We start from the raw sequence: 10670 nt of genomic DNA, 5'->3' as shown, positions 1-10670 counted from the left end.
TTAGGAGTGGATGCAGTTTGGCCGAGCTTAGTATGAAATTTTTGTAAACATAGATTCGATTTTAGAGACATTATAATTGTACGAGAAACATCGCCAGGCAAATTTGAAATGTGACTCCATTGCATGTTGGATTGATTAAGGCAAAGGTGATTTTTCGCCCTTGATATTTTGCTGTTCGTGACATTAATCCTTGCATAATACTTACAGACCTTCAACAAGCCACAATACTAGTTTTTATTACAAATACACAATACATTCTACCAATTCATCTCTTTACATTCTACCATATTGTTCATAAAGTTACACCCCTAATTAAACCCCTAGATACCCTCTACCCCATTATTCATTTATAGTATACCATTCATAGAGCTACACCAATAAACCCCTACATATCCCTATAATTATTCAAAACAAGAATGCTAATCATTATTGACCTTGCTGAGTAGAGAGTAGAATAGAGCAATGCATGAAGAATAGTGCGCATGCACATATGATTTCCTCTTCTTTTTATTGAGCATGCGTCTTCCTTAAACTCGATCCAATATCAAAAGCCTAGGACTCGACCAAGCACATCAAGCAATAGCTGAGGCGCACTGAGTTGCGGATAATGCCCCGGGAACTCGACCATCTCCACTGTTGATTCTCCGCCAATCTTGTCATGCATGTAGTGGGCGACTGAGATGGGAACTCCAGCATCGTTGGCAGTCTGTATGATGGTGCATGGGATGACGACCTTGGGCAGGACGTCTCGGTAGTCACCGTAAAAGATGGTTTTAGCGACGGAGAGGGTGACTTTAGGTCGCATTCTTTTGAGGCTTGCATAGAACAAATTGACAGAGGGCAAGTCATGCGCACCCACAACGAAAGTGCTAAAAAATGAAGCCCACTTGTCGTAATCTAATTCTAATCTAGTGAGCATCTCCTCGACATTTGACTTCTCAAAGCCCCCCTCGTAATCTTCTAAATTTATGTACCTATTCATATACATATATAGGTATACACACATAACGTACAACATGAGAATGAGAATGAATCTATATACATTTATTTATTTAGTTGTGGGCTTTAATTTGGTGTTTATGATGTATATTTGTGTGATTTTGGAAAATTTGTATGCACAAAATAGGGAAAATTTCATTTGAAATTTTTTAATCAATTTACTAACTTATTTATGATTTGAAAATTTTATTCTAACTACGGTATGTGAATCTCTAAAAAAGAAATTGGAATAAGTAGAATTTCTATTCTCTTGCGATATGAGAAATTATTAGATACATCGGGCGTATACACCAGATTTATTATAATTTCGCCACATATATGCATTTAATTAATTTAGATAGTTTTTTCTACGCATGGCAAAATCATGTTAGATGCAATATATACACCTGATGTATCTGATATTTTTTTCCCCTAAATATACAGTTTACAACCTTATTTTCTTTTATATATTTGCCATAGGCTTTCTAAAATTATTGATAGTTTTTCAAGTTTTTTTTTTTTTAATAGTTATGAGTATGGGCTTGCAAAAATTAATGAGAAGATATCTTAGAAATTGTTAATTTACAAATGTAATCATTGCTTGAATTTTTTATTTATTGTGGAATGTGAATTTATAAATAATAAAAAAAAAACACACACACAAAAGGAAATTTTTTTGGAATAAAATAAAGCAAATTGAAAGTGCATATCCTTCCTTTCAATATATAATAGTTGATATAGTACAATTTGCCTTTTAGGGGACATCCACTTATTAGGGTTTGAGTCGAATTCAAAGTTGGAGGAGGGTTGAAAAAGAATATGCGAAAGAAAATGAGTTATTTCTCTTTTTATGGCCTAAGTCTAATGAATATTTGATAAACGTTACTTCACTAATTGGCTCAAACAATGGTCAACCAATTAATATAAGTTTGAGTGTTTTTTATATTACATTTTGCATTTATATTTTACACGCAAAAGAACTAATATATAATTTTATAATTTTAACTTCTAAAGAAGGAATTTTGAAATTTTAATTAGTTTATCTTTTTTAAAACTATGTTGGATAAGTTATTTGAATTTAAAAATATTAAACTATGTTTGATTTATTTTATGATTTGTTTAGTCATTAAATTTGCATGAAAATTACATCTAATAAATATTTTTTAGTATTATAATTATTATATATTTTAATGATTTATTATCAAATTTTATTTTTCATATATATATTTTTACAAAATTTAAAATAATAATAGGTTTTTTTTTTTTTGTTATGTCGATGTCAGTTGGTTGATTTAAAGTGATTAGACTAGATAGATCAATTAATTTGAAAACCAATTAGTTCTTTGAATTACTTAGTTCAAGACACTGTGTAGATCAATTTTTTCAATTTAATTATTAAACAATGTTGTTTTAAAATATCATTTTATTACAGCTAAAATTAAAATTTATTTCACATATGCATAGCTACAGACTAATTATCAATTAATGGAAGGTTCATTTTGTAAATAAATTAAAATTTAGGGGGTTTTGTGATAGCTTTTGAAAATACAGGAAGTGAAGTGTCATTTTTAAAAAAAATTAGAGGATATTACTGAATTTTACTCTATTTTAAATAATATAATTACACATAACAGTGACATTTTAGTAGTAGAAAGAATTTACAATATTCAAAAATTTGGATCCTCGTGAATTAACAATATTCATTCATTTGCTTAGGCTTTTTGCCCGAGGGGAAAATATTTTTTTATTTTTTTGTTTTCCATTGTTTCACACAAAGAAAAAATATATATTTTAGTTGAACATATATTTCAATTGAAAAATAATGTCCCTAAATAAAGAAACTAAACTTTTCCTCTTAACCTTTAAACTTAAAAGGAAGATTATTATAATGGTTCTCAAAAAATAACTTTCCAATTTTCTATTGAAAATATTTTTTGCCTACCCAAATAATTAAAGCCATAATCTAAACAATAAAGTCTAAAATAATCATTTTGATAACATTGGTCGGTTGCGAGAGATGAACTTAGCAACGTAATTAAATCACAATTTTATGTAATTAACTCATAAATTTTTTTATTATTGAGTTTTGGTATGAACAACCAACATGATATTTTAGCCATTTTGATAATATGATTTCGTTGACCGATGAGTTAAATAATTAGATAATTAACTTTTTCAAAAATTAGGAATTGTTTGGTATCACCGTAAAAAATTATAAAAATAAAAAATGAAAATTAGTAACGTAAATTAAAAATCAAAAACCACAAAAGTATTTAATAAAAATATTCATTTTCTTTTGAAATCAAATAATATTATAAAAATATGATTAAAATAAAAAATTACAAATAATTTCAATAAAATAAAAGTATTATAATTATTTTACTTAATTTCGAAATTTACTTTAGAATAAATTTTTTTTGGACATGACAATTAAAAAATAGTAAAATAGTAATTGGCTTTATTATTATTATTATTATTATTATTATTTTGTAATTTATGCATATTTTATTTTAATTATATTTAAATTCATACAACTATTTAATTTTAATTTCAATTTAAAAATGTGTAAAATGAATGATTTAATCTAAAAAATCTATTTCTGAATATTGAAATTTTTGACAACAAACAGCCAAACAATTAAAAATCATAAAATCTGATTTTCAGTTTTTTGGTAAATAGTTGAAAGCCAACAATTGAAATAAGAAAACTAATAATATAAGTAAACATATTTTTGTAACTTTTTTACTGTATAAAATTTTTAAAAATAAAATAAAAATAGCAACAATACCAAACAGATCCTTAGTTATCCAATGGTTCACAAAGGAGGCATATCGTGAACAACCAAATAAAAGTAGGGGAAGGGAAATTTTTATTATATCCTAAAGAAACATATATTCCTGCTTCTATTAAAAAAAAAAATTCTGCCAAAGAAAAGATGAGCTCGTATTAAAGAAAAAAAAAAAAAAGCGCTCGAAGAGAGGAGGAGAGATATTAACAACTTAATAACAAAAAAAAAGCAAATTAAAAATGGATACCTTGGAGAAGCTCCGATGAGCACAAGCCTCTTAAAGAGTTCGGGTCTTTTAACGGAAGCAATGCATCCAATCATGCCGGACATGGAGTGTCCGACGAAAACGGAGGGTCCAAACCCGACCTCGTCCACCAGAGCTATCAAGTCGTCGGCAAAAGCTCCAAGCGAGGAATGCTTCTCCGGGTCGAACAGGGTCGGATCCTCGACGGCGCCCGAGAAGGCCCAGTCAAAGAGGAGAACGCGGAAGTGTCCGGCCAGGGCCGGGAGGATTTTGGCCCAAAAGGACTGGTCTGCTCCATACCCGTGACCCAGAATTATGGATTCAATGCCCGACCCGACAATGGTCGCTTTCATGGCCGCTGCCAGCTGCCCCTTTTCTACCTCCATCTTAACTCTATGAAGAGGAAAGAGAAAGAAGAAGAAGATGAAGATGGAGATGATGAATGTGTAGGAGGAGAAGAAGAAGCGGTAGGCAGCGGAAAGAGTAATGCAGGGGATATGTTATATAGGAAACAGAGGGACTCTTCCTTTGGTTAATGGGAGTTCTTCTCATCAATTATTGCTTTATTAAGATATTTATGTAAGTATCTATTCATGAATTGATTTAAATTATTCATATTTTTGGATAGATCTTGAATTTAGATAAGATGCAGTAAAAAATTGTATTAAAAATTTTCTAAATTCAAATGTAAGACATGCAATACATACTTCCAAAACGCAGAGTCAGTTTCAAGTGTCGACGAAAGCTAATGGTTGGCTGGAAGCAGTTGTAGGGATAAATATAATGCTAGAATTCTTTGACATTTCAAATTAAAATAAATGAATAAACAAAATACAATAGAGTTTGCAGAGTGTTTTTGTTTTATAAAGTACTTTTCATTATTAGGCACCCAGACCAGTGAGAAATTATACAGGTACCTCTTACCTTAATTATACACTTAATAAAAATAAGTCACTTTTTGATATTAATGAATTTAAAATCAATTTGTCACATGTTTAATATTTAAAAAAATAGTCACACGAACACATGAAGGGAGATGTCCGCTATAATTTCTTATAGAAAGTGGAGAAAAGGAATTTGTGGGTTTGTATATCCTCCACTTCTGTGCTGTCACAAGGACCATAATGTTCATTGACGCATGATGAATATCATTAATTATATTTTTCCATTTAATTTTGGTTTATGACTTAGGATAATCTAATATATTAACGAGAATATAAATTTGAATTTGAATTGATTTGAACAAAATTTAATATAATTTTATATTACATTTTGTTCAAATCTAAGGTCACTCCAAACATCGGATGATAATATTTCCCATTAGATTGGAGAAGGTTGAGTGATGTTTAATTGTGAAAATTAATTTTTATTTTTTTTATTTTTAAATATTTAAATAATAACAAAAAGTGCACCTTATTTGTCAGTTTTTTAAGCTTAATATTTGAAAAAAAATAAATTTACAAATTTGGAAACTAATATGATATTTTTGTAATTAATTTCAAAACTATAAACAAAAAATAAAAAATTGCTATTTTGTATGTACAAAATTCGATAGTGGCAAGACCAGAGTCATAAAATGTGAAAGTGAATTGCTCTACGTATGTGCAAGTTTTGTAGATGAAGACATTGTGAGGAACGTTAACTCATTAAATCTTAATTAGCTTGTCATTGTCCTACTAAAATTCTTGTTTGTAAAGCCTTTTTAGAATTAGTTCATTGGTCTCAATTTCTTTCTCGTATGAAAGTTCAACTGCTCATTCTAAATTTACAATTTGCATCTTTGGTTGGCATCATCTCTGGGAAAAGAGTGAGCATAATTCGGTTTTAACCGAATTATTCGACCAAACTCGATCAGTTTGGTTCGATTAATTTTTAATTTGGTAAATTCGATTATTCAATTTTGATTCGACTATGTAGAAAATAAATTTCAGTTAATCAATTTAACCGAATTATGTAATTAATTAATATTGTGGTAGTGATGTGGCCAATGAATACTGTTCAACATATGTTGAAAATTTTACCATGCTCTAAAAGGGAAATATTTAAATATAATTATTTTCATTGCTTTAATAAAAGGAGTTGAAAAAAAGCTTAATTAGCAGGGAAAATGTGGCGGGTAGGGGCTGGAAAAATGTGTTCAGAGACAGAAAAAATATGGTCAAAGATAAAGGAAAAGGTTTCTTTTGTCTTTTATGTTGATCCTTTTACTTGTCAAAAAAATATAATATTAGTCCAACTTAAAATTAATAATTAATAAGTAGGCACACTTATTCATAAGGATAGAATGGTCATTTTTTGCCATTAAGAGGAAAAAACTAATTAATTTTAATATTTTAAAGTATGAGATCACACACGAATATGGTGGGACTTATATTATTCTAATGTTAATTTTTGTTAATATGATGGTGTTCAAAATTTTTTAGGTACTTGATTAATTTATTTTATTTATTTTTCTCTGTTTAAATATTATGTTTAATTAGAAAGTCAGGCCACAAAAATGTGAATCCCTTCATCTAATTAGCCAGTATAATTTATCGCGCAAATAGCTCATCTCTCTACTCAAAATGAAAAGGGTCGGAGGAGGGATTTAGTCTTTTTGAGGAAATTTTAGATTAAAGTTTTAAGAATAATTTAGGATTCTAGCCCTAATAGTACTCTATGGAGTTTTTATACATGAGAAATTTTTCAGCGTATATAACATACATGAACTAAACATATCATTACCCTTTTATTTGATGAATCTAATGATTAAGATAGTGTTTGAAATATGAATTTTGAGACTTGGATTTGAATTTGTATGTATTTAGAAAAAATTCAATAAAATTTTATATAACATTTTATGTAAATCTATATAAATTTAAATTCAAGTCCTGAACTTTGTACTCTCAAACATAAGGTAAATGTGCATGAGATTTGCTAAATAGACAGTGGTGATGTGCCCAATACTTAATAGCCTCGGCATTCTAGGAAATTTACATGCACTAAAAAAATGAATTATTGGATTAGTTATTATTTTAATAAAAGTAGTTGAGAAGATAGCCTAAGCATGGAAAAATGAAAATGGGGTGGGTAGGGCTTGGAAACATTTGTTCAAAGATGAACAAAAAGGTCCCTTTTGTCTTTTATGCTGATCTTTGAAATTGAGATAAGTCCAATACCCACCTTTTCTTACTCGTCCATTTGAAGCAGCTACTATACTTTTTTATTTTATGGTGAGAAAATGAAAGATGAAGAAAATAAAGAGATAAGAGTATGACAAGCCACCAAACCATATGAACTTTAGATTCTTTGACATTGTGTTCTTCAAAATCTCATTCAATTCACAAGTCATTTTCTTCATCTTGGGATTGGAGATTGGAAATTTTCATTGCAGCTGCATGTAATAGTGTAACTAAAGTCAAATAAATATTGGATCATGTTTGGCTTCTAGAATGGGAGTTAGAAAAGGAGTAGGACGAATATTTGAATGAAAAAAGTTAAGATTGGAAAAAATAATTTTCTCTATTAATTCCCATACATTACAAGAATTATAAGAGTATATGTATACATGAAAGAATTTAAAAATGGAAAGTGTAAAGTGTATATTGCTCTAATATTCCCCCTCAAGTTAGAGCATGCAGATCTGTAATGCCCAACTTGCGTGATAAGTTTTGAAAATGGTTACGACCCAAACTTTGGTGAAGATATCGGCAAGCTGACTGTGGGAAGGAATATGCTTAGTGAAAAACAGGCCAGCCCGTAACTTGTCACGAACAATATGACAATCGATTTCTATATGTTTGGTATGTTTATGGAAAACTGGATTTTGGGTAATGTGAAGAGCCGCTTGATTATCACAATATAAGAGCATAGGCTGGGAATGTGGTACACCAAGATCATTTAAAAGAGATTTGAGCCATGTCAGTTTACAGGTAGTGGAAGCAAGCGCTCGGTACTCAGCTTCAGCGGAGGAGCGAGAGATTGTAGTTTGCTTCTCAGTGCGCTAGGAAATTGGACTAATGCCCAGCTGAATGAAAAAACCAGTTGTGGAGTGGTGGGTGAGAGGACAACTAGCACAATCCAAATCAGAATAGGCTGAGACTTGAAGAGTATTGGCGGTAGGAAAAAATAAGCCCTAACCTGAAGATGCCTTAATGTATCAAAGAACACGTACAACAGTATCATAATGTGGTTGTCTAGGCTGGTGCATAAATTGACTGAGAATGTTGACCGAAAACACAATGTCAGGATGAGTGATGGGAGATATATTAAACGTCCAACGAGTTGCCGAAACGAGCTTGGATCAGAGAGAAGATCACCATCAGTATTATTGAACTTGAGATTTTATTCCATGGGAAAGTGGGTAGGACGAGCACCAAGATGACCGCTATCAGTGAGGATGTCAAGAGCATATTTGCGTTGATTAAGAAATATGCCGATGGGAGAGCGAGCAACTTCGAGGCCAAGGAAATATTTTAATTTTCTAGGATCCTTTAGTTTGAATTTCTGAGCAAGCATGACTTTGAAAGTGCTAATATCAGAGAGATCATTACCTGCCATGAGAATGTCATCAACACAAACAAGTAAGAAAGTAAACAACTGACCCTGAGAATGAGTGAAAAGGGAATGGTCGGCCTGAGAAAAGCATTGTTGACGTGCAATTGAAGGAGATGTCAATTCCGAGTTGCAGCCATGACAAGAACACACCTAACAGTAACGAGTTTAGCAACAAGAGCAAAAGTGTCATGATAATCCAAACCTTCTACCTGAGTGTAGCTCTTGGCCACTAAGCGAGCTTTGTGTCGCTCTATGGATCCATCGGCCTGAAGTTTTGTTTTAAACATCCATTTATAGCCAATTGGTTTTTTTCCAGGTGGAAGGTGTTGAAGAACCCATGTATTATTATTTTCTAAGGATTGGATTTCAGAACCCATGACATCATGCCAATGTGGGTGCAGCACAGCCTGAGAATATGAGGTGGGTTCGGGATGTTGGGACATGACATAAAGAAAAGCCAAATGTTGGTTAGAGAAACGATGATAAGATAAAAAGGAGGAAAGACAATGAACCGTACTTGAGGAACATCTTGAAACTTGTGAAGCCGTAGAGGACTTTGGTAAGGTAGGGCAGAGATAATCAGTCAAGTAAGAGGGATGTGTGACAACTCGTTTGGGCCATGAAGAGGTGGGTGGAGGGGGTGAAGGTGGAGGTGGAGGTGTCAGGGAGGAGACCAAGGAAGAAGGATGGAGAGATGAGGGGTTAGGGTTAGGTGTGGATGGTGGAGGAGGTAAAGTGTAGGAAGGATGTATATCAGGAATAAGAAGGGGAATGATTGAAGAAGATGTAGGAGTGGAAGAGATGAGATGATAGGGAAAAACATTTTCTTCAAAAGTGACATCACGAGAGATGAAATTTTTTTTGTTTTCAAGATTGTAGACACGAAAAGCCTTATGATGAGTAGGATAACCTAAGAAAACACATTGAAGAGCATGGGGAGAGAATTTATCGCGGTGTTGACGAGCAGTTTGGGCATAGTACAAGCACCCAAACACTCGTGTGTATAGGACGGTGGTTTCTGAAAAAGAAGTTCATAAGGGGACTTATGATTGAGGCTGGGTGAAGGAGTGCGGTTAATTAAATAAGTGGCTGTGAGAATGCATTCACCCCAAAAGGAGATGGGAAGATTAGCTTGCAAATGCAAACACCGAGCCACATTAAGAAGATGGCGATGTTTATACTCGGCAACACCATTCTGTTGAGGTGTATCCACATATGTGCGCTCATGACACTACAAAAAATAAAGTTATTAGTGACGGTTTTGAATTAGTCATTATATCTACCGTTACTAATACTTATTAGTGACGAATTTTTCAAACCGTCACTAAAACTCTTTAAAAAAAAAAAAGCAATTATTAGTGACGGTTTTGAAACCTTTACTAATACATAAATTGGAAATTGTCACTAATAATTTTAAATTAATTTTTTTCCAATTATTAATTCCTATAAAAAATATGTAATTACATTTTTGTATACGTAACATTAAAACATAATTGCTAAAAAATTCATAAATTATTCAAAATTCAAATTCAAATTCAAATTTAAATAAAAATACAAATATATTATACAAATTCAAATTCAAATTCAAATATATTATACAAATTCAAATTTAAATACAAATACATTATACAAATTCAAATTCAAATACATTATCCTTCCCTTGCTCCCTCGATCTCTGCCACAAAAACATCACAAAGGCGACAATCACAGCCACCGAGGTCATCACGATCACCACCGCCCAGTCGGACTCCATCGACACCCACAACGCTGCCTGGATCGACCTAAATATATCATGGATCCACCATGATGGTTATGCGAGCTTCACTAGTACTGAGAAACCATAGCTACATGGACGACTATGGCTTACTACAGCGTTATCCTCGAGGGCGAAGTTCTCGAACAATAAGTCTCAATCTGCAATCTAAGGCCCAACTTCAGAATCCTCGACCTTGATGGTGATGGAGCAGACAACGAGGTCATGGAGGGTGATGAAGGACAATGAGGTCATGGATGACAGAGAAGGACGACGAGGTCGTGGATGGTGGTGGCTGCATCAATGATTCTTTATCTAGTTTACTCGGAGTTTCTTTTCAAAATTGATTTGAAATGCGATAAGCCTGCCCA

At 32.1% G+C, this 10670-nt stretch overlaps 1 protein-coding gene across 1 annotated transcript; it reads right to left on the bottom strand.

Annotated features, from left to right (window-relative positions):
- Nucleotides 1-218: 218 nt before the first annotated feature.
- LOC131157669 (probable strigolactone esterase DAD2) lies at nt 219-4482 on the bottom strand. Its single transcript, XM_058111993.1, has 2 exons — nt 4014-4482; nt 219-974 (listed from the first exon to the last, which is right to left on the bottom strand). Exons 1-2 carry the CDS (start codon nt 4394-4396, stop codon nt 545-547), a joined length of 813 nt encoding a protein of 270 aa, XP_057967976.1. The 5' UTR covers nt 4397-4482; the 3' UTR covers nt 219-544.
- Between the last annotated feature and the right edge of the window lie 6188 nt (nt 4483-10670).

The sequence above is a fragment of the Malania oleifera genome, chromosome 6 (genome assembly GCF_029873635.1).
Source record: "Malania oleifera isolate guangnan ecotype guangnan chromosome 6, ASM2987363v1, whole genome shotgun sequence".
Classification (NCBI taxonomy): domain Eukaryota; kingdom Viridiplantae; phylum Streptophyta; class Magnoliopsida; order Santalales; family Ximeniaceae; genus Malania; species Malania oleifera.
This window is presented reverse-complemented; position numbering and strand designations above follow the sequence as displayed.

What these genes read in the sequence shown, in the direction of transcription:
- LOC131157669 (XM_058111993.1), bottom strand. Translation starts at nt 4,396, where the DNA reads ATGGAGGTAGAAAAGGGGCAGCTGGCAGCGGCCATGAAAGCGACCATT. An exon ending in CTCATCGGAGCTTCTCCAAG is followed by an intron (nt 975 to 4,013) that starts GTATCCATTTTT and finishes GTATATGAATAG; the next exon opens with GTACATAAATTTAGAAGATT.